This window comes from Miniopterus schreibersii, assembly GCF_964146895.1.
Source record: "Miniopterus schreibersii genome assembly, chromosome: 11".
In the NCBI taxonomy this organism is placed as follows: domain Eukaryota; kingdom Metazoa; phylum Chordata; class Mammalia; order Chiroptera; family Miniopteridae; genus Miniopterus; species Miniopterus schreibersii.
The window spans coordinates 54,576,571-54,604,094 of NC_138111.1; the positions used below are offsets into that span (position 1 = coordinate 54,576,571).

Below are 27,524 nucleotides of genomic sequence, written 5' to 3' on the forward strand. Positions count from 1 at the left end.
CTCATAGAGAGGTGTATGACACATGGAGATAAGTAGTTCAGGCATTGAGAAGTGGCAGGAATGGAAGGCCGACTAAGGGCACAATCAATGTGTTTGTGATGGTGAATTCTCACTGAATTTTTGATACCTACTCTCTGAATATATCATTTTTCTCCCTTATTTTAGATCAGGAGGTAACTTCTGAGAGGCCAATTAACTCATTGAATAATGAATAATAATTTTTTATGAAAATAAGAATTTCATTTTTGAGTTTTGAAGAACAGCAGAGAACAATTTCTAAAAACATATTATTAGCCCAGCAGGCGCGACACAGCAGTTGAACATTGACCTATGATCCAGGAGATCATGGTTTGATTCCCTGTCAGGGCACATGCCGAGGTTGAGGGCTCCATCCCTAGTGGGGGGGCACGCAGGAGGCAGCCGATTAATGACTCTCATCATTGATGTCTCTATCTGTCTCTCCTTTTCCCTTCCTCTCTTTGAAATCAATAAAGACATATTTTAAAAAACAAAATGAAATAAAAACATATTATTATGTTTTTCCTTTCCTTTTTCATTTCTTCAACTTGCATAGTTGTAGTTGTTGTTATAATTAGAGTAGTAGTAGCTGCTCACGTTAGTAAACTCTAAGAACATTACATTCTCACAATGAATTCTCACAGTATTTGGAGGTATACTTGGTACTGTGTTATAGAAGAAGAAACCAAGGCAGTGAGAGATGTGGTAATATGGACAAGGTCATGCAGCTAATAAGTAACAGAGCTTGCATTCAAATTCAGAGCCATTGGACTCCAAATCTGTTACTATACTATATTATGCTATGCTATTCTATACTACACTACTCTATACTACACTATACTATGCTATACTTACTATTCTATACTATACTATACTACACTAATACTGTACTATACTATATTTATACTATACTATACTACACCATACTATACTATACTTACTACTCTGTACTACACTATACTACACTAATACTATACTATACTACACTATACTATACTTACTATTCTATACTACACTATACTATACTATACTATACTATACTACACTATTCTATACTATACTACACTATTCTATACTATACTATACTACACTATACTATGCTATACTACATTATACTATGCTATTCTATACTATACTATACTACACTACACTATACTATGCTATTCTATACTACACTGTACTATGCTATTCTATACTACACTATACTATACTATACTACACTATACTATGCTATTCTATACTACACTATACTATACTATACTACATTATACTATGCTATTCTATACTATACTATACTACACTACACTATACTATGCTATTCTATACTACACTGTACTATGCTATTCTATACTACACTATACCATACTATACTACACTATACTATGCTATTCTATACTACACTATACTACATTATACTATGCTATTCTATACTATACTATACTATACTACACTACACTATACTATGCTATTCTATCCTACACTATACTACACTAGTCTATACTACACTAGTCTATCCTACACTATGCTACACTACAGTACAGTACACAATGCAGTATGGTTGTAATGCTTGTCATGATTGCTCAGTGGAAGAACAGGAAGTACAAACACAGGGGGCTTTGTTCATGTCCAGATAGAAGGAGGCCATAGGACCAGCTGGTGTTAGAGTAATGACATCACTACAGTGCTCCTCAACGACAACAAACATCAGAGCCTACGTTTACTTATGCATTTCTTTATCCAGTTTCATCTAGAGTTAATTATTTGTTCTTTACTACCTCCTATTTTTAACTGTGGTAAAATATACATAACATAAAATTTAGCATTTTAACCATTTTTAAGTATACCGTTTGCTGGCATTGGTACATATACATAGATGTGTAAACAGCAGCATCATTCATATCCAGAACTTTTTCATCTTCCTAAACGGAAACTCCATACCCATTAAAAAGTAACTCCCAATTCCTGCCTCCTCTCAGCCCCTGGTGACTATCTTTCTACTTTCTGTATCTAGGAATCTGACTATCCTTGGTACCTTATGTAATTGGGACGCAATAATTGTCCTTTCATGGCTCGTTTGTTTCACTTAGCGTAATGTCTTTATTTCATTTAGCATAATGTTTATTTCATTTAGCATAAGGTCTATGCCTGTTGTATTAAACATCAGAATTCCATTCCTTTTTATAGCATAATAATATTCCATTGTATGAACTATTAAAGATAAACTGAGGCGTGTTACAAATTTTAAGAGTTTATTTGAGCATTTGTCAACTAGAACTGAGCAGCATCAAACCTGATGTGGTTAGGAGTGCTCCAGGGACAGGAGCCAGGGGAAAGACTTGAGAGAAAGTGCAGAAACAAAGAAAGGGAGTTATTTGATTGGCCATAGCTTAAAGCCCAGTTAGCTCTTTGTGACTGGTTGTCCTTAGTGTTTTGATTTTGTAGCCTTGAGGCATTTACAGTCTTAGATTTTGGTTTGCTTATGGCATTAGAACCACATCAGTCTAATGGTCTCCTTGTTTAATTTAACAGTATATAATACATTTTATTTATTCATCTGCTGATAGACATTTGGGTTGCTCATTGTGAGTAATGCTGCTGTGAACATAGGCCTACAAGTATCTGCTCAAGTCCTTGCATTCAATCCTTTTAGGTATATACTCCGAACTGGAATTGCTGGATCATATGGTAATTCTTTGTTTAACTTTTTGAGGAATCTCCATACAGTTTTCTGCAGCAACCCCATCCCTTTTCCTTCCCACCAGCTCTGCCTCCTGCTCTTACACCCACACTTCTAGGTAATAAAGCCCTCTAAAGCCTGGCTGTGACTTCTTCAGTCTTTTGCCCCTTAATAGCTAATACAATACCATTCACAGGGAGGGTGTTGAGTAAAAGACTTGCTCATTGTGATGGAGATCACGATGCTGAAACTTCTTCAGCAACTTACAAATGTTGGGGCATGAATTCCTCCAGCCTGTATTCTTCCCTAACTTTTCTCCCCCCTCTACTGCTCCCAACTTGAGAATAACTATGAAAATAGTGAGATGCTGCCTGCAGGAGAGAAACAAAGTATAGCTGTGCCTCTTTGCATAGCAATGAGGTGTTTCAGAGAGTGGCAGCCTGGTATTTGGGTGTTGATTTATGACGGCAAGTACACTTTCGGCAGGCTGAATCCACATCTGCAATTTAAATGACTACTTACATAATAGAGCCTTTTTTCCTTAATATCTCATTAGAACCAATGAATAGTATTGTAGTTGAAAAAGCAGTTATGTCTAAAACAAAGTTCTAAACCCATTGCAAAAGAAGTTACCGCTTGTGGAATTATCAAAAAACACTTGGTCCAGGAATGTGTAACCTTGACAGTATACACATTGTAAAGCGACACGTGATTGTGTTCGGCGGTGGATTCTGCCCTCACTTTGGGGAATTTGAACAGAAGTGGGTAGACTGCTTTTGGTTCAGGCATGCAAGTTTCTTACATAACTCTTCCCACGGTTGTATTTGTATGACCCCTGCTACTGTCACCTTGAACATTTTTGGAGCCAAAGCTGCCAATTTTCCTGCTTTTTGGAATTATGTGAGTTTCTCAAATAAAAACTAATATGAAAATACTCTGTTCACATGCTTTCCAAATGTTTTTTCTTTTACCTATGACAGAGAGGGTCAGAGCTGAGTGTTAGGGTAGCTTTGATGTTGGATCACACTCTTTCTGCAGCTCTCGCCCTGGCCCTTGGCCCTTGACCCAGTCTGGGTGGGGGAGGCAGAGGCAGGTGCTGTCGGTGGGAACTGTGTTCAAGCCAGCGTGCCGTGCAAGGGAATGGACAGTGTGTCTGTCATTCTGGGTCTTCTCCTTCCTGACTCTGCATAGCACAAATCCAGAGTTCGCGCGGGGGTCACCATCGCTGGCCACTGGCCGGGTTTGTGAGGTCTCCGCTGGGTCAGGTTGGCCAGATGTGAGCTGCCTTGGGCTGAGTTCAGTTTGTTTCCACTCTCTCGCTCCTCCCTTCTCCCTTCTCCCTTCTCCCTTCTCCTTGGTCTTGCCAACTGCTACTGGAGATGTTTTCCCTCTACTTAAGGTAATAACCGATTTAGTGCTGAAGCCAAGCTACAGGCAAGCAGTGAAGATAAATTTGCAGGGGAGTTAGTTCCCTACTGTTAGAAAAAGGCTTGGAGTCTTTTTTTTGCAAGTTCTTGTCTCCCAAGAAAGTGCTTCAGGAGCGTCTTCGTCTCTAGAGTGCGCTTAGCCGGTCACTGAAACACAGTGAGGACTTGACTGATGTATGTGAGTCTCGGTTTTGAAGCAGAATGGAACACACATTCCCTCAAACACGATTTCTCGAACGGCGTGCTCTCAGGGGAGTGGCTGCCGCATACCCGCGCTGCAGCTCCGCCCTTCGAACATCACACTGACGACTTCCGAGTCCTCTGGTATGTTGGGCAACCCAGAGAAATCGGGATGATGTATCAGAAAGAGGTTGGGATCCCAAATTGTCATTCTGTAAATAGGTGACGTAGGAAGTTGCCTTGGTGTTGTCTGTGTGGTTAGAGTTTGTGTACAGGCTCATGAACTCTGCAAACACTAAGAGCACCTGGCCCACAGTAGGTGCTTCGTAAGAATCACAATTCCTTTCCTTTCACTATTCATTTATTGTTGCCTCTTCTTGAAGTCAGCTTTGATACGTGAGAATTGTCCATTGCCACAGCCTATAATTGCCTAATATAATTTCACACCCTTCAGCATAATTGTAGCTGACACTATTTATTTTACACCTTCCTGCCAACTTAGGTACCATTGTCATTCACCAGCCACAAAACAGGAGGCTTTATGGACTTCAGCTGGGAAGACTTATACCTCTCTGAAACAAGACCCACTCTTATCTTAGGAAAATTCATGGGTCCTTGCTCTTGACACAATCATTCGAAAGAATTAAAACATCATGGTTGGAAATCACCTGAGAACTTGATGCACAGAATTCTGGGGAGCACTATGATCATAAAAATTCTCATGCTGATACCAACAAATGTTTTCATCTCCTCTTTGATTTATATCCTAGTAAGTGATTCCTTGTAACACACCTGTACTTATAGCAAATAGTTCAACTTTAAATAGTGGAATTTTAATGTAGAAAAATTGGCATGAAGACTCGGTCAAAACCATGTGAAGAATCCATTTGAAATGACACCACTTTAAGAAACCTTAAAATCAATGGTTAAATCATATTTTTCTAGCAAATGTGGTGTTTATAGACTCAGCCTTGTAAAATTAGGAACTTTTCTGGTTAGATTCACACACAAAAATCTAAATCTATATTGATAAGGACACATTTCATACTTTAAAAATAAAACATCTCAAATTGCATGCCTTATATATAATACATGTGAAAGAAATGTTACTTGGTTTAGTGTGGCCGAATTATGATTGTTGCATCAACCATAAAAATGTCTTCTCTTTTTTGCCCACAGTCCACCGGGAAGCACTAAGGTGAGGGCACTGAACCCATAAGCTGGGTGCCTGTGAAGGGGGTAAAAGATAGCCCATATATAAGCTTTCTATGTTAACACTTTTTAGGTGGTTTTAGAAAACTGACGAAAACCAGTTATAACTATCATAAAAACTTGAATTTTAAAATATTTCTAAATTTAAATCAGACATACCCTGATTTTAAACTAGGACTGCAATAGGAAAGACTAAGAATTCCTTTTTATTTATGTGAGTGGGTGGCTCATGGAAGTTTTTCATCTTTCTCAATGAGAAAAATGTATGCAGTCATTCTTTTTCATCTCAGGCCTTTGAGTGGATTTGTTGTTGTCTGAAATGAAAGAATCAGCAGTTCGTTTTGCCACTGTCAACATTTCAGTGATTCAGCAAAATGCAACTGGTTGTCCTGCACGCACAAGCCTGGGGATTGGAAGGGTGGCCAAGTTCATCACCACCAGCCTTCCTGCTGCCCAGTGCAGTCAGCATATCCAGCAGCTAACCTTTCATCTGGCTTGGGAAATTTTTGGCCCATTAAAAATCATCCAGCCCACTTTTCTGTTAGGACTTTGTGACTGCTTTGACTGGTTTATTGCTAATTCTGATTAATAAGCAATTCAGGTTCCCAGTTCAGGAAGGCTACTTTTCCTCTTTAAAAAAAAAATAATAAATAACTGATTGGGTTTTAGCTTACACATTCAGATTCAAAGTTTCTTCCCCATTAAAATGAAGATGGATTTCCTGAGTACTTACTTTACTTCATTAAATTCAGCTGTCATATCAACATATTCATATGGGTACAGGCTCCCATGGAGAAAACAAGACCCCAAGTTCTTGCTGAGAAATATATCTTTCCCCAGATTTCAAGAGTTAGAAGAATGACTTTGAGAAATCTTAATCTTGTGTTGACAAATATATGTAGTGATTGTTACTCACTTATACATATTAGAAAGTGGCCCTGAATGAACTCTGGATCCGTAGTCTAGAATGGGAGAGCTAAGGAGGGATATTGTAAGAATCCTAAGCACTCCTCTCTCATTTGAGTGGGCTGCAGAGGAGCTGACTTGCTACAACATAGCAATTTCAGAGAGGTTTTCTCATTTCTAACAGAATCCTTAAAAACTCCCAGCTGTCATTTCCCAAAGAGAGCACCAGGCACACTTCTATTTCATTGGCTACTTTAGCAGGATAGAGGGAAGTTAAAAACTGTTTTCCAATGAGCCTCCATCTGCTCTGCCCTCAAAGGAGTCTATTTCTTCCATAGGACTGGGGCTATAATCTTTGTATTTGCTGTTGTCAAATCCAGAGGCACTGAAATGGATCTGAGCTTTTGCAAACTTGACGCTGTCCCTGGAGCTGGGAGACAAGTATAGAGACGCTCTGATCACTAAGGCATCCTTTACAGATTCAGATACATTTTCACACTTAGGGGAAAATACCTCCTATTGGCACAATGACCACATATCCCCCCAAAGTAATCACATGTGGTCTGATAACTATGGGTACTATGAAGTAGAAGATTTGAAAATGGAATTGTCTCAGAAATTCCAGGCTATATGGTCAGAACTGTTATGTGCTAGGCCCTGTACTAGACTTTCTATATAAGCTATTACATCAAATTCTTACAAGAATATCTAAAGTAGACCTGATTATCCTGTTGTAACTCATAAGAACTAAATCTCATACTGAGAGTGTGTGATGTATTCAAGCAAATGGTAATAAATCATCACATCCAGGCTGAGTTGTTTGCTCTGCCCACATGTCATTGCTGCCTCCTTCATGGTCTAGGGCTCTACAACAGGTAGATTCGTGGTGTGAGTAATAACAAGCCAGGTTGAGAAGTGGCCAGGGAAGTGAATATGTGGATAAAAGGCTGAGATGGGACACTATGGTCTGGTTGGTCTTGAATGTAACATTTCCAGAGGGAGAAAAAAATACTCTTAACAAATATAAGGCTCTTGGTAGACCGTAGTATCATATCTGGCTCTGTTTATTCTGCGACAGAGTGAAAAAATCCTATTTTTTTAAATAAAAGATGTTACTGTTTCATCCAAATATTTTATGATATGACTTATTCCTCTGGGAAAATATTAAATTAAACCTTTAGTTTCTGAAGCTGATGTGAAAATTTTCTGCTGTGCAGGCATTGAAGCCATATGGAACAGAAGTTTGGAGTTATTTTACAGATGATATTTTTGCATAAACTCCATTTTGAGCAATTTTCTCAGGCTGTTCTCTGAGACAGAAGTGGCAGTAGAGAACCTAGGAAAAGGAAAGAGAAGAAATATGTCAGCTGAAGACATCCTTGACTGACTTTGAATCCGAATAATAACAGCACCAATAGCTTTATTAGTCTAAAGTAATATGTTTTGGGAGTTGTAACCAGGAGTTGACTTGAGAGCAGGGAATGGCAGAAGCCCTCCTGGCTTGGGATTGAAACACTTGACCAATTACAAGGGGAGAAATGTCTTGGGAGACGGCCACATCCATCTGTACCTTGCCTTTTTCTCCACTCCAGCCTTGGCACTCACAGCCAGCCAGCAGACTACTGCTTCTGGAATATCGACTTCAGACATGTAAATGAGAACTTTACTGCATGCAGAAATTTGCTGACTTATGGCCCATGTCTGAAGTTTGAACTCTTTAGATGTAAATTTTCACTAAATTTTCCAGAGCTATGCGTGTGAATGGGTTCTAGCCATGGTAGCAGAATGGCTACTTTGTGCTGACTTACTGAACAGACACATTCCGTACGATCCACGTTTGTACCAGGACAGAAGACCAGCTGCTATCCTTTCTTTTCAACAAAGGACTCTTGTGTTTGAACAAAAACGATGTACTGTGTGCCCAGCGGCAGAAGGGAGTCTGAGCAGTGATGTCAAAGTATACCATGATGTCACCACAATTCACAGAGAATTACAGTTAATGCCATGTGAAGTAAGGCCAAATTCAACACTTTCCCTCTTGGGTACTTCACAGTCTGAGAGACAGAAGCAAGGCCAGAGGTCAGGCCTTTGTATAATTTTGTTTCACATTCTCCAGACACCCTAATTTTGGAAGCAAGGAAGGGAGAAGACGGCTTGTTAAAGAAAAGTCCCCTGACCATGTGCTGAAATGAATTCTAGTGTCTGTGTGCATACTTTTCTGTACTTGGTTAATTCTTAGGATTTCTGCTGAGGACTACCAGACAAACACATTTAACTAAAAACAGACCCTGAAATAAATAAGAAAGGAGCAAAATAAATCAGACTGGTAGCACCTGAGAAATTTAATATATGTTGGAAATAAGACTTAGTCGTTCTCTCTTTCCTTTTCAGGGTGTTTATCCAGCCTTTTTTTTTTTTTAAAGAAACATTTTCTTTTCTTTTTTAAAATACGTTTTTATTGATTTCAGGAAGAGGAAGGGAGAGGGAGAGAAAGAAATAGAAACATTGAGCAGCTGCTTCCTACACATCCCACACTGGGGATCAAGCCCACAACCTGGGCATGTGCCCTGACCGGGAATCAGACCAGTGACCTCCTGACACATGAGAGCAACACCAGCTGAGTCACACTAGCCGGGCAAATAGATCAGACTCTTGATCTCTAGAACAGCAGCCCAGGAAAAACTCTTAAAATGTTTGCAGTCAAATAAGTTCACTGCTTTTTCTATCAGCTGTTTTATGCCCCTAACATTGACATCTCCCTTTTCTTCCATTTACTTTATAAATATAAAGAGATAAGCACCACCAGAACCTGCGGCGATCCCTCAACATTTCTAGAACTGCAAGCCAGTGAGGAGCACAGGACACTATCTCTAGCTCAAACAATAAAGAGGGTAGAAATGGGGCCCTTTCAAAAAGCAAATCTCATTCCTCTGGAACCAGGCCCTCCTTTAGACTAACCACAGGGGTAGTTGAAGTCCCTACCCTTTGATGGGGTTGGGGGTCAGGATGGGTAGGTTAGAAATGGAGAAAGAACTATGGCTCTGGTCCAGCCAGATGACCAGCCAAAGGGCTAGAGCTCACAGAGTAAGGGGAAGAGTCAGGCCAGGGGGCTGTCCAAGCTAAAGTCCCTTAGGAAGAGCCAAGAGTCAGGCGCTAAGGAGATCAAGTACAAAGTGAGTTTCCAAGTCCAGGGTTGGTGTCCGAGGTAGGGCGTGACGCCAGAGCACTGTGCCTAGTGGAAAAGAGGTCAGAGGGAGCCTTACTTGGAAATAATAAGCATTTATTACCCCAAGGCATTTCTGGAGTAATGGATGGACTAGAGACATAGCAGGCAAAGTGACAAGTAGAAATTAAACTCTCAGATTACAGTGCTAAAAAGTGATTCAAACATAGAGATCTTTTTCTTTTTGACAGAGAGCTCTTTTTTTGGTCTTTGGAACTAGTAGCAGAGAGTTTAAGTGGTGGAAGCTGCTGTTATGTTCTAGGTTGGGACAGGGAGGAAAATTTTTTGAAACTATAATATAGCCCTGTCCCTTATGGCCTTGCCTATATAGTAGTCCCCCTTTATCCATTTGGGGTATGTTCCAAGACCCCCAGTGAATGCCAGAAACTGCAGATAGTACCGAACCCTATATATACTATGTTCCTCTGTAGATGCATACCTATGATCAAGTTTAATTTATAAATTAGGAACAGTAAGAGATTAACAACAGTAACTAATAATGAAATAGAACAATTATAATAATACACTATAATAGTTATGTGACTATGGTCACTCCTTTCAGGAAATCCCTTGCTGAAGTCTTCATATAGGCTCAGTGCTTTCTGGTGTAAGACATTGTTCTCAATCAGAACACGTTTTCTGTTTTTGTCTTCCACCCACAAATTTAATGCCTTTTCCATCTTAACTGAGCACTTATCACATAGTAGGGCCATAACTTTTGCAACAGCAAAACTAGCACACATTTTATTTTCCTTCTTCACAATTTCATAAATAAAAGATTCATTCTTATCATAGATCTTATCATAGATCTTATCAGGTGTTGTTTTTCTTTCCTTATTAAGTTGAGAACGTTCACCTTTTGTCTTAAAGAAAGCGCTTCATACCTTCTCTTTGGCATTTTTTAATTCCAGCATTGCACTTTGGGGCCATTATTAAGTAAAACAAGTGTTGCTTGAACACAAGCACTGAGATATCTGGACAGTCGATCTGATAGCTGAGATGGCTACCAAGTGACTAATGGGCGGGGAGCATTTACAGCGTGGAGACACTGGACAAAGGGATGATTGACGCCCCAGGCAGGACGGACCGTGTGGGCACAAGATTTCATCACGTTACTCAGAACAACAGGCCATTTTAAACTTACAGATTGTTTATTTCTGGAATTTTCCATTTAGTATTTCCAGACCACAGTTGACTGCAGGTAACAAACTTCGGAAAGTAAAATTGCAGATTAGGAGGAGCTACTGTAGACTTCATTCATTCATTTAACAAATTTTTATTAGTTATTATTAGATATTTTGTGGTTTTATGTTCTATTAAGAGATAGAAAATAAACATCAAACTTAATAAATTATATTGTATTATAAAATAAGTGCCATAGAATAAAAGGAAAAAATGGGACAGGGTAAGAGAGTTGGATCTGGGGAGGGAATCAGCTTTAATAGTCTGGTCAAAGTAGGCCTTATTGAGAAGGTGGAAGTTTCCAGAAGACTTAGAGGTGCTGTAGAGGTATCTAAGGAAGAATGTTCCAGTCAGAGGTAACAGCTATGCTGTTTTGAGACCAGAAAGTGCTTGGTTTGTTTGAAGACAGCCAGGAGAAAGAGCCAGAGGGAGATGAGCTCAGAGACGTAATTCAGTTAAGTGATATAGGTCCTCGTGGGCCATTGTAAGGACTCCGGTGAATCCAGGAGGAAACCGAGCAGTCCTACCAGTGCTGGGCAAGTCCAGTGTAGAGAATGCCATATGTGGGAAGGGTTTCTTTGGGAAACCTGCCTGAAGGGAAGGAGTTAATGCTTTCACGTAGGTTATTTTTCCACATAGTGGTATATTAGAGTGTAACAGAGCTACATCTCGCCATCTAGCCTAACAATCAGCGGGTATCCACCAGAATTTCCCTGTGCCTTGTCTTTGTAGCTATTGAACAAGAGTGATTTTTTTAAAATATATTCACTTGCTTCCTTAAAAAGAAAAAAGAAGCCTGTTCATGAGCGCATCCTTGCAAAGCTCCTGAATGCAAAGATCCCGCTTGTTTCCTGGTGCTCAATCTTAGCACTTAGAGCCATATAGGCTGCTGTTGCTTTTAGCGAAAAGTTGTGGCTGACAAAAGCATGTCCTTCCTCCCCCTTCCCCCCCCCTCCTCTCTTCACTGCCTTCTAACTCCCAGGAGAACCGTAAGGCGTCATAGACTTGAGGGATCACTCGTGTGTGACATAGCCAGGATTGCAAGTCCAGCAGCACCGATTCCTAGCAATGTGATCTTGGGCAAGTTGCTGAGCCTTTCTGAGTCTCAGTTTTATTTTTGTAAATGGACATAATTTTAGCTCATTTTCAGGGATATTACAAGAAATAATTGAGAAGCTGTATATTGAACCTAGACAGCAAGTGTTGGGCAAATGCTCATTTACTTTCCCTTCTCCAGGTGGCTTTCCTCTCTGCTTTCTCCTCTGTGCCGTTTTGACCTTTAGTTGTAGTGATTTTACTCCCTGTATGTTCTCACCTGTTTTGAGGAAATGATCGGATTAAGCCCATTCACCCTAGATTGGGACCAAGGCTACTTCTACTTAGGTGTATTCCCCTCAGCACATAATAGCCAGCACAATGCCTTATGCTCAGTTGATTTGGTTTAATTTAAGTATAATCAACAACTTCGTGTGCTAGTCCTCCCAGAGGTATTTGAACAACAAACAAAGGTCTACACCAGTGGTTCCTAACTTTTTAAGACAAAGGGGTCCTTTATTATTTTTTTCCCATGGGCCTTGTGTTTTGGAAGTTTCCATTTACTCAAAACACTGAATGTATTAAGCAATAATTTGTTTTCCCATTTTATGACTGAAAGACCTGAGTACAATTAAGAATAAATGCAATAAATATCAGGATTCAGCTTATTTGTATAATGAGATGGTTGGTGTTTTGGTGACCTTATGTGGTTTTATTGCAGGTAAATATTTTTCCATTGGGCTTTTGGAAATACTAAACATAGCTCATGGACCACTATTAGCACCTTTGTGAATGACCAGGGATCTTGTTTGCTCATATTGAAAACCGTAGTTGAAAAGAAATCTGTAAAAGAGGAAATGTGAGCCCCTGTAGCAAACCATGAGAGGTGTAGGTATGTGTAGGCATATGTAGGTGAGGGTGGGGGAGGGGATAGTCAAGAAGGTGTGGAGCAAAGATATAGATAGGGAAGGTACCTTCCCATTGACTTCCAGTATGTGCTTCCAGATCCCATGAAGATGAAGCCACCTGTTCGTCCCTGTGCATAAATATGCTTCTTGTGGCAATCTTGATAGAAATATTCAACTTTGTTATCGCTGTTGACCACTGCCATAATAAATACCGTATAGTGTGAATTTTCATGGTTCACAGGCATCCTCTAACTTAGGCAGGAATCCCAAGTCAGAATTTTGGTTTTGTTACTTACCAGCCATGTGACCTTAGGGAAGTTGTATAACTTCTCTAAACCTCAGTGTTATAATCTGTATTTGAAATCATTCAAATCTTAAGAGAATGTTAATCTTAAGAGAAATAGCTGAGGACAGCTGCCTAAAACATAGCCAGCCAATTCATTTCTCTGACTCTGGAATGGTAAATTGGTTTAGTCTCCTTGCGTGGCAGCCATCGTCTATTGGATTTGGCTTCTAGAGCACAATGTCATAGAGGATCTGGGGCCACATGAAATCTCAGTGGCAAAAAGTGCTACCCTTGATTAGCAATGTCTGCTGGGGATCCTGGCAGGAAAAACAGCTGCACATGGGTCATATTTTTGCCAGCCCAGTTCTATGAAACCAGACATCGCAATGCTCTGTGCCTGGACTATTTGTTTTGGCTTCCTAAATTTGCTTTTACCAAATGTTCCCTGACCATTAGGGTTCATCAAAGGTTATTGAAAAACAAGTTCTTTGAAACTCCTTGTATTTATCTGTGCAGATGTTGTTGGGACATTGTTACACGGCACTGTCTTTCAGGAAACTCACAGCAGATGTATGTCTAGGATTTCGGTACTCTGAGTCACTGCAGTTCTCCTGAGCCAGTTTGTCCTTCATTCATTACATAAATATTTAATAAGCATCTATTACCAGGAATACATTACCCTATATGGTTTCTAAAAGATCCAGTAGTTGCTGTCACCCTTGTAACTCCTCATGTTTTCCTCATTTCTAGGAAGCTCACATCCAGCCATATGACCCCCGCCCTTAGCAAATGTATAGGACTTTTCAGTGTGCATTCTATGAAGTTCTCGCATTTCCAGCTTTATTCATCTTGCCCTAATTTTTCTCTTTGCCCCATTTTCCCTTTTCCCCCCAAGAATTACATTGTGTTGTATCATATGTATATGCTAGAAATCTTCTTCTAATAAGCTAAAGCATAAACAAATCAATCTTTTGAAGATAACGTTGGAGATATACTATCTTCCCTGTTAACATAAATAGTAAATGAGTTGTAATGTATGTAAAAGCACACTCTTCCCCATAAAGTTCTATCTGAATTAAATAATTATAAATAAGACCAGCTGTGATCAGATTTGCAGAGTTTAGTTTTCCATATTTGTCTTTCCCAGTGCTGAAAATAAAGGGATTTAAAAGTTTCTTACCTCATGGTGTTGGATCAAGAAAAGCTTGACATCACTGGCTCAGTATTTAATGCTAGAAGTTGAGGTTCTTATGGGAAACCATTTGAAACGTGGCCAATGTGAACCCATCTAAGCATGTCAGTCTGGGGCATGATATCTGCTTATGGACTGTGTTTATTTACATTCTCCCAATTATTTACGTGGTGATGTTTTTCCTCCCGTGGCTCCCAGTGAAGACATTTTATTATACATAGTTCAGTGTCTAGAGAGTTTCAGCCTTGCGTTCTGCCTGTTCACTTGCTATCAGCTCTGTGAAGCGAAGGAAGAAACCCCTATCAGCACACACTGTAGGCCTGATGCCTAAAATCTGCACGACATGCTGCAGGTCTGTGAGCCAACTTGGACTGCATGTTACAGTCCTACTTCTTTGTTTAGGGAGGATTTTCCCCTACATTTAGGAAACCCTAGAGGAAAATGAAGGAAAATCAGCACTGCTGAATGTGTGTGTTCTACTCAAAAGACAAAGACTGCATGTCTGTGTGCATGTGTACATGCATGTACGCAAAAAGTATATATTCAAGATAGAAAAGCAAAAATTGGCAACCCCACTGATGGTGTTCAAACAACAAAAGGATCTTGGAGTTCTCACTTTTTATGTCACCTGAGACAAAAGCTTTGTTAAAACGAAAAGAAAGGAAAGAAAAACAACACTGTGCAATCATTTTGGATGGGGGATGGGGGGATTAGATAACAGTATTGAACTAACACCTACCAGCAGAATACTAATAAGCTGCTTTAGGCCAAAATATCCAGTTAGTTTTCCACCCTTTACAAAAAATTCTATGCAATTGCCAAAGTTATGAGTGGTCATTATCTCACTTTAATGTTTTGTCCAGAATGGGGTGGGTCTGGGAACTCGGTGACCGGAACATTGCCTTCCGTGACATTTCACTAGTAATGAGCATAGGTGCATTGGGAAATAGTCTCTTAAAAAGTATAGTCCTTTACAGTAATTCTTGTTCAGGCCTTGGGACAGAGGTTTAGGTTTGGCCTCTAGTTGTCATTATTGGTGTGTCTCTTCCTCTGTGTACACGGATGCAAGCAAACACATATAAACACATACATGCACACTTGTATACATGTGGGTCATCAGTGATTGCAATCTCAGGTTGCCTCTCTGTAGCCTACCTTGAAATTAGTAGCAAATCATCATGTTTGGTGTTATATGTTTTAATGATTCACCAACATTCACTGTGCATCTCAAATATCAAACGCTGTGCTAAGCAGCAGAAATAAGAAAGATTAATAAAGCAGAGGCTCTCAAATAGCCCATGATCTGATGTGGAGACAGATATCTTAATAGATTAAACTCAATATAAGTGATATAACTATTTGAATTGAGACTGTGTAAAAGAAACCCCAAAATAATACTGGCTTAAGCACATGTAGGGTTTACTCTATCACAAAAAAAGAAGTCAAGATGTAATCAGTCCAAGCAGGGTTTCAGGCCGAGCTCTTTCTCTTTCTGCTCTCCTTTCCTTAAAGCAAGTTCCATGCTCAGGACTGCTTCACTCTTCAAGACAGCAACTGGAGCTAACAGGACAGAAGGAAGGCAAAGGACAGAAGGGGCCTTCCTCAGCTAAGTCGCCTTGTTTAGTAGCCTTCCCAGGAATCCCACACACTTCTATTTTTATTTCACTAATTACAACTTGTTCACATAGCCAATGAGAAATATATTCTTTTAACTGGATATATTGCCACCCCAAATAAAACTGAACTTTTGTTACTGAGAAAAATAGGGAAGATGGATATTGGGTAGCAACCAGTTATCTCTGCCACATGGAATTATGAACAAAAGGCTGAGGAATCATGAAGCAATAAAGCTGTTAACTCTGGAATCTGGAGAAGGTTTTTTTGAGAAGGAGACAATTTGGGGTTTGAAGGATGAATAGGAGTTTGCCAAATAAAGAATTTGGAAAGTTTGCCAAATAAAGTTTGCCAAATAAAGAATTATTCCAGGCAGAAATAATAGCACGTGCAAAGGCACAGAGGGGTATGACATTATACCTGCCAATGAAGTCCATTTCTTATTCCTAATTTTCCTCTGTTATAAATGATAGCTCTTAAAATAACAGCTTAACTAGTTTTTAATTAATCAAATAGTTATAAAAGATCAACAGATTAAGATATGTCAACAATAATTTTCCTGATGTAACTGCAAATAATTTTCCACTTGGACCAAAATAAGAACATTTATCTAATGATAAAGTATTCCACATTTTAAAAATAATTGAGTTAGAATATTTTGGCATCTTAAAAAGGAATTGATATGGGGGGAAGCAATTGTGTCAGGGCAATGTTTGTCTTTTCAATTCTGAAATTAAACAAAGCCCAGTTAGAACCGACTTGGTTCATATCCTGGGGTCCATAAACCTACACTGAGAGCTCTTGGTGGTCTGCCCAAGTTAGCCTTAAAATATGTTACCTTCTATTTAGCTATTCCTAACATCACTGTTATTTTGGATCTATGGAGCTGGGTTGTTCTTTTCTTAAAATGGCTTTAGAACCATAAGAAATCTTTAGGATTAGAGAGATTTTCATGATTATCTTATTTTTGGCTCCTTTAGAGACATCAGAGCCTATTAAAAATTTTCCAGAGAAACTTAAATCTTTTGAGAAACCTGAAATTTCTTTATTTTAATAAGTAATCCTAGTTAGTTTTGAGACACCTGAGAGTATAAATTCCCATGCCCACTGCCCATCTTGTCCTTCCACAGAACTGAGTATCTCATAAGATAAAGGCCATCTCTTTCCAATCCCAAACAACATAGTAGAGTCAGTGATTCTTTGAATACTGCCTAAATTAAGATAGCCATGTTTTCTCAAAAGATTCAAAGGCAATCAAATGACTTAATGTTCTGATATTTTGATGTGTGTGTTTTGTCTTGCCAATTTTGCTTACTTTTAAAAAAAATTTATTGATTGATTTTAGAGAGAGGGAGAGAGAGAGAAAGAGAGGGAGGAAATGAGAGAGAGAGAGAGAGAGAGAGATGAATTTGTTGTTCCACCTGTTTGTGCAGTCATTGGTTGATTCTTGTAGGTGCCCTGACAGGAGATCAAACCCACAACCTTGGCGTATTGGGATGACGATCTAACCAACTGAGCTATCAAGCCAGGGCCTGCTTTTTTGCTTACTTTCTAATTAGCTAGTATGTAGGCAAAACTAAAACATGCTCTAAAGCTCACAGCCACACCTTCCCTTTGCCTACTTAACTCTGAGTTCTTATTCATGGCTCAGCTCAGAAGACTCTTCCTTAGGGACATTTCCTCAGCCTGTCAAACCAGATCAAATTCTCCATACTTGATGCTCTCAGAGTACCAAGCATCTGTGTTTATAGCTTGTATGACGATTGTCATTATACATCATTGTGTTTGATGATTTGACTAATATGCGCCTCTGCCGACTAGACTCTAAGTCCCATGAGGGTGGCCCCCCTGTGTGCTTACATCTACCATTGGGTTTTGTTCCTCGTACAGTGCCTGGCTCACAGCAGATCTCTGATCATTGTTGGCTGAATGATTGAATGATTTTATTTTATAAATTAATTACTTCTGCACTCCCATTCCACACTGTGCTCAGAACACGAGTGAATACGGAAGTTGCTCAGCTCAGGTGTGGGTTCATTTTGAAAATAGCTTTACTGCAGTCATCTAGAAGCACAGCGAAGGAGTCCTGAGGCATCATGTGCTTGGCTCTGCGTGGGTGAAGGTTGACTGAATGCTGACATGGCCTCACCGCGGGCTCTGAACCTTCCGAGGGGCATTGCTGCTTCATCACAGTGAACCCCTCCAGATGGAGCTAGCACACCTCTGCTCCCCACTTAAGAGCCCGGCACTATGTTTTCTAAATGACATCTTTGCATTTCAAAAATTGGACGACTGTTGAAGGAGTTGGTGCTTTGTCATCTATTTTAAAAGGTGCCTGTTGTTTTTAATGAAGAAAAAAAATACACATTAACACATTTAAAAACATGGTACATTTATAACACAATGTTAAATAATTGCATTTTTCTACCTTTGCCTAAACATGTGTTTGCAATTATTAATTAAAGGTACAGAAAGGAAAATTGGGCCTCAAAAAACGGTCATATTAACAACCAGATTTTTGAAAGACGGGATGAGTTGTGGAGACTTTGTGGAGATAAGCCCCTTCAAATGTCCTCACAGTTCTCATTTTAGTTTGTCAAAGACAGTAGTTGAAATAGCTTGGAGATGGAATAAGTCTTTGATACTAGATCCAATGAGAACTATAGACACACAACAGTGGAGTTTGGGTTTGAATCCTTTTTTTAACTTGAACATGGGAAAGGAAAGAGTAAAAGTACAAATGAGTTTGCCCATATCCTTGATAAATGCTTGTGATTTTGTTAAGCCTGACTTGGACTAAGCATAAACATTTTGTTAGATGCATTTAGAACTCAACTACTTATTAACTAAGTGACTGGTAAGATTCATGGCCTCACCTATAAAATGGGGCTATCTCACATGATTGTTTTGAGAATTAATGAGAGATGCCTGTTGTGCCTGGTACAGGACAGGGCCAGGCAAGTAGCCGGCTCTCAGTGATGGTTATCTCTTCTGCCCTTCACGTCGGCCCTCCTCTCCCACCACACACATACGTTAACCTTGTTTCTGTCGGTTGATTCTGTGATTCTGTTTCTCTTCCCATAGCTAGAAAAATAAGGATTTTCATTATCATTCAGCAAATATTTATTGAAGTCCTACAGTTTGCCAGGCACTGTTCTAGTTGCTTGGAATACATCAGTGAACTCGAGATATAAAACCCCTACCCTTACGCATCTTACATTCTAAGGAACATGTGGAACATGGAGATTATTCACTAAGTTTCCCCTGTTACAGTTACCTCATGAATGTATTTTGTATGTGTGTGATTTGGGTGAATCTTAATTACTGACAATGCGAATTATTTTTTTAAATATGTTTTTATTGATTTCATAGAGAGGAAGGGAGAGTGAGAGTGAGAGTGAGAGAGAGAGAGAGAGAGAGAGAGAAAGAAAGAAACATCAGTGATGAGCGAGCGATTGATCGGCTGCCTCCTGCACGGCCCCTGCTGGGGATCGAGCCCACAACTCAGACATGTGCCCTCACCGGGAATCGAACCTCAATCTCCTGGATCACAGGTGGATGCTCAACTGCTGAGCCACACTGGCTGGGCAACAGTGGGAATTATTTTTGAATTAACGTTCTATAATATCAATAGTGTAGGATCTTTCTCTCTCCCTCCCTCACCTTCTCCCCCTGCCTGACTCCCTCCTTCCCTTTCTCTGTCTCCCTCTCCCAACTCCTTTCCACTCTCCCTCCCTGTGTCTCACCATCTTTCTGTTTGTTTATTTGAACTCTAAAAACATCTTTGCCCGCGCTGATGTTTTCTCCCTTAGCTTGATTCAGATGCCAGCTGAATTCCGTTGCCTCCCTGGTCCTGGGAAGCATGTTTTATGCCCAGGACAGTGGGAGGCCCCGCGGCCCAGCAGCAGGCACCTGGTTGAATTACACATCTCTCTTTCTTGTTAGATTGTTGGCTGCGATCACCAGCTCGGAAGCAACACCAAGGAAGATAACTGTGGAGTGTGCAACGGAGATGGGTCCACCTGCAGGCTGGTCCGAGGGCTGTATAAATCCCAGCTCTCCGCAACCAAACGTAAGCTGCCACAGTGGTGGGGCAATCTGTGGGCCTTTGGACTTGTTATCTCTTCCCCCGCCTGCCCCTGCTTAGCTCCCCTCAGCAACTAGTGAATGACCCCTCCACCAAAATGAAGACAAATCTGAAAATACTGTGGAAAGATTCGTGACCCTGCTTTGTGAATTAGTTTAAGTGGGACAAATCAGGTCACCCATTGCAACCCCAAGGAGGAAGCCTTTCCTTTTGAGGCACATTAGGAGCAAACTAGACATGGGTCTAGATACACTCTATGGGCAGGCATGAGCTTGTTGCCAGCGTGAGGACAGACTGCATCCCATCTGCTACCTCACGCACAGTCAGATGTGCATGGTGGACTATAGCAGGGAACACAAGCAGATCAGAGCAAATTCACTCCCGCGTGGTGAAATCACATGGTCTTCATTTACAAAGTGACCTTTGATCAGTGCTGATCACAGGTTTTTTTCAGAATTCACATCAGGCAGTGATTATATGAAGCCATTCGTTGGCTTTCTGTCTTAATCTCTCTACACCAGCACAATAAATGTATGCTTACTATATACATGTAGGTGCCGGAAACTTCACATGATCATCTCATTCAATCCTTAGAGTAGTCTTTTAGTGAGGTGCTATTTATCCCTACCTTACAAATGAGATACCTGAGGCTTAGACACGTTATGTGACTTGCTTACAGTCACAAGACTGTAAAGAAAAGGGCCAAGATTTAAGCCCAGCGTCTGATTCCAGAGCCTGAGCACGTATTCATTCCTCTGAACTGTCCCACAATACTGTTCCGTGGCGGGATGTTTGTAAAGCACTTAGATGGATCAAGGTGAGGTACCTCAGATATCTGCCTCGCTAGGCCCTGCTAGGGTAGGTGGTGCATGTTCTCGTAATACCTAACCCAACAATGGAGTTGTACATCAGTGGAGTTCATTTTAGAATACTGTTTGTGGCAATCGCCGCGCTTGGCGCTGCAGCAGATGTACACATAAATAAGACAGCCCTTGTACCCAAGGACATGCATTTTTAGAATAATTTCACCTCGCTTGGCATATTGTCTCCAGATTTTGCTCTTAATCCAGAATCTTTCAAGAGATCCTTGATTGAGTCTCCTCTGGTTTAGAAAATGAGAATGAATATCTTTACTGAATGTGGTTTTGTTCGCTTTACTTGTTGACGAGATGGAGGAAAACAGTTGACATATGTGAGGTTTGTGGCTTTAAATGGACTTGCAGGTCAAGAAGAAAGGCAGTGCGTACTGGAGAACTATCCCGAGAGGTCAGGGGAAAAATCAGCTTGTGAAAAAAAACTAGGCTCTAGGGGAAAAGCGGTGGCATGTAAAAAGGCTAGGGACTTTTTAATACAGGAAACACCGGAGGTGCCATCTTAGCGAACTCTCCCCATTCTAACACCCCTGCAGATGGTGCCTAAAAAATTAAAAATATATATATAGAAAATCCTCTGGCAGAGAGATTGAGCAATGAGGTAAGTTAGACATTGATATAGTACATTCAGGAAAGACTTCTTTGGTCGTGTGCTGGTAGCGTTTTCTATAAGATGAAAAATTAAAGAATTTAGATGATGGAAACCAGAGAAGAATAGAAAGGTAGAGGCATAATTTGTTGTAAATCTCTGAAATCACGGTGGGATATATTTGGGGGAAACAGTGCATTTAGAAGGTCACTTTTATAGATCTCTTTAAGGAATACAGAAGAGTTAACATCTTTTTACTTATATCACATAACTGAATCAGTGCTCAGTATCTAGGAATCTAGAAATTTCTATCAGACACGAAAAGATAGCAGACGTGTGTGCAGTACCTGCTGCATCGCACCTGCTGAGGGAGTGTTTTTCCTTCTTTCCTTCTCGTGTCCCCCACCTTCCCATCCTCATAGAGGGGCCTGAACAGGTTGCTCAGGTAGGTATTCCTCTTACCATCCTATTTGAGGGTGACTGGGGACCTTTGGGGCCTGAATCACTGGAGCAAAAGTGGAGAAACTGTGAAGGAACAAACTGGAAGAAAATGAGAGCCATAAGTCATCTCGGGGTCTGCAAAAAAGATACCTCAGTGCAAAGTGCTCTGTTCAGGACCAACAGTGGGTAAATTACATACTACACACCCCGATGATTTTCCATAATGACAAAATGCAATTGATTCGTTTACCTTAGCGCTGATGATGCCTCATGACAAAATGATTTATATCAATAAAGCCCAGCATGTGCGTGCACCTCACCACAATCTATAGCAGATGCTGAACAAACTGCCTCGTTTATGTTTTCTCCACCCCAGAAGAACCTTCCACCCAGATTTACAGACTGTGGGGCGACCCACAGGCAGGGAACGTTAGGCTGCTCCGGGGGGCCCAGTGTACTGGCCAGGTGAGCGGCCTTCCACCCGTGAAGGCCTGGAGGACTTCTGCCAGGTCTCTCCCCGGCCTCTGCCAAAAGCACTGTGAGCCAGCCGCATGCTCTTTCGAACTCCTAGCGCTCGGATTCCCCACATTGAACTCATTTTCTTCTGAACTTATATCCAACTTTTTTTTCCTTATGTTATCAAGCCTTGGGGGAACAAAGAAAAAACTGGAGAGTGGAGAAAGACCGCGGTGGAAAGTGCCAGAAGGAAAAGGAGGGTAGGAAGAACTTACAAACGGCTGCCATTAGCTGGCAAATAAAAAAGAAGCCATCTTTGTATTAAAATACATGATTCTTGCCTAATACAAATGCAGACAACAGAAAAAGAGCTAGATCAGGCCCCCCTTACCCTTTTTAGAAGAGAAAGCTGTCCACTGATAGCATTTGGTGTTTCCACTTTTTCCTGGTCACCTCGTTTCTACTTCCCCAGTCCAATGAAAACTAATCAAATTTAGCTAATATCAACTACTTTTGATTCTTGGTATTAAAGGCTCGTTTTCCCAAAATTTTTTTGGCCTGTACTTTGTTATGTATTTCCCAAGTCTATTCAGAACATACTTAGACCTAGAGCCAGTCTATTTGCTATCAGTTTGATGCCTCCAGCTTTGCAAACCTCTTGTGTGTACCTGCGTGTTTTGAAATCTACTGGGTATCCTGAGCTCTCTCCCCGCCTCTCTTGAGTGGCAAGAGCTGGATAAACTAATTCGTACATATCAAGATCAAATGAATCTCTAAATGCCTGATTTTGCCTCTCAGACAGTGGCTTATGCTGATTCATAGTAACTATGGGTAAACATATTCCTGGACTATCATTCTGGCTCAAAGATTTTGAGGTAAAGGATGTTCATGATAAAACACAGATCTATGTATTATAAACTGAATAACACATATGAATGTTCTAAAGAAATTTCTACCTTGAACTTCAGGTTATGCTCACAAGCTACTCATTCATTCACTCATTCATTCAGCAGCAATTCACTCATCTACCCAACAACAAATATTTCTTGGGTACCTGCAGTTGAGGAACTGTTTTAGGTATTGGAAACATAGGAAAGAGCAAAACAGATAAAAATCTATTTTTCTCATGGGGTTTACATACTACTTCAAGGGACAGACAGATAAAGGAATAAGACAAATAACTGAATAAAATATATATGTGTCAGATAGTGATAAGAGGAAAGTAAGGCAGGGAAGGAGAGGAATAGGAGATTGGGCTGCTAGCCAAGGGTGTTGAAGGGTGTTGCACTGCTAAAAATGTTTATAAGGAAATATTCACTGATGAGATGGCATTTGAGCAAGGATCTAAGGAAGGTACAGGTTGCGCTCCATGCAAAAATCGGGGGGGGAGAGAATTCCAGGCATAGAGAACAGTAAGTGCAAAGGCCCTGAGGCAGATGCAGTCTGAACATATTTCTTGAAAAGCAAAGAACCTTGTGCATGGTGAAGAATGGCACAGATATTGTAAGATTTTATAAGGACTTTGGCTTTTAATCTCAATGAAATGAGAAGTCACAGGAGGATTTTGAGCAGGGGAATGACTTTTTCGATTTACTTTTTAAAGGGATCACTCTATCTACTATGCTGAGAATAAAGGATAAGGGGCCCAGTTGTGAAAGTAAGAAAAGCAGTCAGGAGGCTGTTACAGTCAGCCAGGCCAGGGGTGATGCTGGCCTAGACCATGGTAGTAGCTGTGAAGGTGATGAGAAGTGATCCAGTTCAGGATATATTGCATTTCTTTAAATCTAAGACATCATTGCTTGCAAGATATACCATTATTTTATACACCACTAAGAGAGAGGGGATAAAAAGCTGCCATTGAAATTAAGAAATTATAACACAATGCCTTCTGACCACGTAGGCTTTTGCTTCATAGTTACTAAAAGATCTCTTTTAGCCGTAGGTATATTTTTATCCTATACTGTATTACACCTACACATCCAGAAAAGGAAAATAAAACTGAAATAAATTAATAAATTGATTTAAAAAGTTAAACTTTTTCTCAAACTTCAATTCTTTTTAATCACTTTGGACTGAGTTTCCACATGTCATCACAATACTTATGATACAGTATTTTTAAAAGAATCCACAGAAGAATTAAAGAGCTCATTGGTATTGGGCTCTTTTTTAACAGTTTCTTTGAGGTATAAATGATATGCAGTAAACTAGGTATTTAAAGTATACAGTTTGGTTTTAACATGTACATACACCTGAAACCAGCACCATGATCAAGATCTGAACATAGCCCCGCCGGGCGTGGCTCAGGGGTTGAGCATCGACCTAGGATCCAGGCGATCGGGGTTCGGTTCCTGGTCAGGGCACATGCCCAGTTGCGGGCTTGATCAATGACTCTCTCATCATTGATGTTTCTATCTCTCTCTGTCCCTTTCCTTTCCTCTCTCTGAAATCAATAAAGATATTTAAAAAAAAAAAAGATCTGAACATGTCCATCATCTCAAAAGTTTTCTCATTCCCTTGGCAATCCTTTCCTTCTGCTCCCTCCTGCCCTGTTTCTGTCACTAGGTATTAGATATCATTTTCTAGAATTTTATGTTAATGGAATTATACAGTATATACTCTTTTCCATCTGGCTTTTTTCATTCAGCATAATTATTTTGAGATCCATTAATCTTGTAGCATGTATCAGCAGTATATTTTATTTTATTTCTATAATAATTCCATTGTATGGACATACCACAGTTTGATTATCCATTCACCTGTTGATGGATATTTGGGGTGTCTTCATTTTGGGGCTCTAACAAATAAAGCTGCAATGAACATTCATGTCTTTAGATGGACAAATGCTTTCATTTCTCCTGGGTAAATTCCTAGGATTAGAGTGGCTGGATTATATGGTAGGTGTATGCTTACCATTTTAAGAAACTGCAAGACTGTTTTTTGGTTTTTTTAGTGTCTTACTATTTTACATTTCCACCAGCAGTGTCTAAGAGTTTCACTTGCTCAGCACTCTTACCATCACTTGACATTGTCAGTATTTTTATTTTAGACATTCTAATTGGTGTGCAGTGGTGTCTCATCATTGCTTTAATTTGCATTTTTCTAGTGGGTGCTGATGTTGAACCTCTTTTCCTATTGTATTCCAGTTGCTGATGTAATAAATTATCACAAACTTAGTGGCTTAACGCAAGACACTTATTTTACAGTTCTGGGGGGTAAGAAGTCTAAAATGGGTCTTATACTGGGCTAAAATCAAGGTACTGGCAGAGCTCTGTTCCTCCTGGAAGCCCTAGGGAAGAATTCACTTTCTTTTATTTTGATTTTGCAGCTACTGGAGGCTATCTTCTTTCCTTGGCATCTTCAAAGTCCAGCAGCATCGCATTTTCAGAGCTCTATGACTCTAACCTGCTCTTCTGCCTCCCTCTACTAACTTAAAGAATGCTTGTGGTTCCATGGGGTCTGCCCAGGTAATCTAGGGTAATATTTTTATTTCAAGGTCAGCTGTTTAGCAACCTTAATTTCATCAGCAACCTTAATTCCCCATATCCATGTAACATAATATATTTGTAGGTTTGGGGCATCTTTGGCAAGAGGAGAGGCAGGATTTATTCTGCCCATCACACATGTGCTTATTTTCTCTTTGGTGTAGCGTTAGTTCAAGTCTTTTGCCCATTTTTAAAAATGGCTGTTTGGTTTCCTACTGTTGAGTTTTGAGAGTTCTTTATATATTCTGGTTACAAGTACTTTGTCAGATATACGATTTGAAAATATTTTTTCTCAGTAGGTAGCTTTCAAATTTTTTTTCCAAAATTGCTTAGTTATCTTTCATAGAGCAAAAGCTTTTAATTTTGATGAACAGCTTATCATTTTTTTCTTCCATGGATAGTGAATTTAATGCCATGTCTAACAACTTGCCTAACCCCAGGTCACAGAGTTTTCTCCTATGTTTTCTTCTAAAAGTGTCGGAGTTCTACATTTTTACCTTTAGATCTATGACCTATTTTCAGGTAATTTTTGTATAAGGTGTAAGGTTTATATGTAGGTTGATTTTTTTTTATAAGGATATCCAATTTTTTCACCTTCATTTGTTGAAAAGATAACCTTTTCTCCCTTGAATTGCCTTTTAAAATGTCAAAAATTCATTAGCCATTTCAGCGCAGGTCTATCCTGGAGTCTATTCAGATCTCTTCATCATATCAGGTTGTGTTGGTTACTGTAGCTTTAAAGTAAATCTTAAAATCAGGTAGCTTAATTTCTCCAGCTTTACCCTTTTCACACTTATTTTGGCTATTCTAATTCCTTTGCCTTTACACATAGATTTTACAATCTGTTTTACCATATGTACCAGAAATCTTGCTGGGATTTTGATGAAAATTATTTCAATTCTATAGATTGATTTGCAGGGAATTGACATCTTTGCTATGTTAACTTGTTCAACCTCTGAACACTGCACTCCTCTCCGTTTATTTAGGTCTTCTTTAATCTCTTTCATCAGTCTTTTATAGCTTTACGCCTACATGCCCTGTGTGTTTCAGTTAGGTTGATACCTCTTTCAAATGGCATTGCATTTCTTTGTTTCAGTTTTTGCATATCGCTAGTTTATTCTTGGCCACATATTTTGCAAACTTGCCAAACTAATTTATTAGTTCTGTGAGTTTCTGGGTTTTGTACATAAACAATTATTTATTTACAAATCAGGATGGTTTTCCTTCTTTTCTTTCAATTTATAAACCACTAGTTATTTTTATGGTCTTCCTGCACTGGCAAGGACGTCAAACACAATGTTGAACAGAAGTGGCGGGGTGGGTACCCTTAGCTTATCTCCATTCCCAAGGGGCAAAGCTTTCGATTCCTCACTGTAGAGCGTGATGTTAGCTGTAGGGTTCTTCATAGATGCTCTTTACCACCTTAGGGAAGTTCTAATCCATTCTTAATTTGCTGAGAGTCATTATCATAAATGGATGCTGAATTTTGTCAGATGCTTTTTCTCTCTCAGTTGATACGATCATGTGATTTTTCTGCGACTTCTGTGATGGATACTATTAACTGATCTCAGCTAGCCTTACATCCCTGGAGTAAATTTTACTTGGTGTTGATGTATCATTCTGGCTGTAGATTACTAACCTTCATTTGCTAGCATTTTGTTTGAGAGTTTTTTACATCTATGTTTATGAGAGAGAGTTGTCTGTAGTGTCCTTTGCTTTTACTGTCTTTGGTTTTGA

The 27,524-nt window shown here is 39.8% G+C and overlaps 1 protein-coding gene across 1 annotated transcript in view; it reads left to right on the plus strand.

Moving 5' to 3' along the window:
• The window catches only part of ADAMTSL1 (ADAMTS like 1), a 368,021-nt gene that overhangs the window by 103,969 nt on the left and 236,528 nt on the right, over positions 1–27,524 (plus strand). The window contains exon 5 of the mRNA XM_081151642.1: positions 19,806–19,932. Coding sequence (XP_081007768.1) covers positions 19,806–19,932 — 127 coding nt within the window. The remainder of the gene's footprint in view (positions 1–19,805; positions 19,933–27,524) is intronic.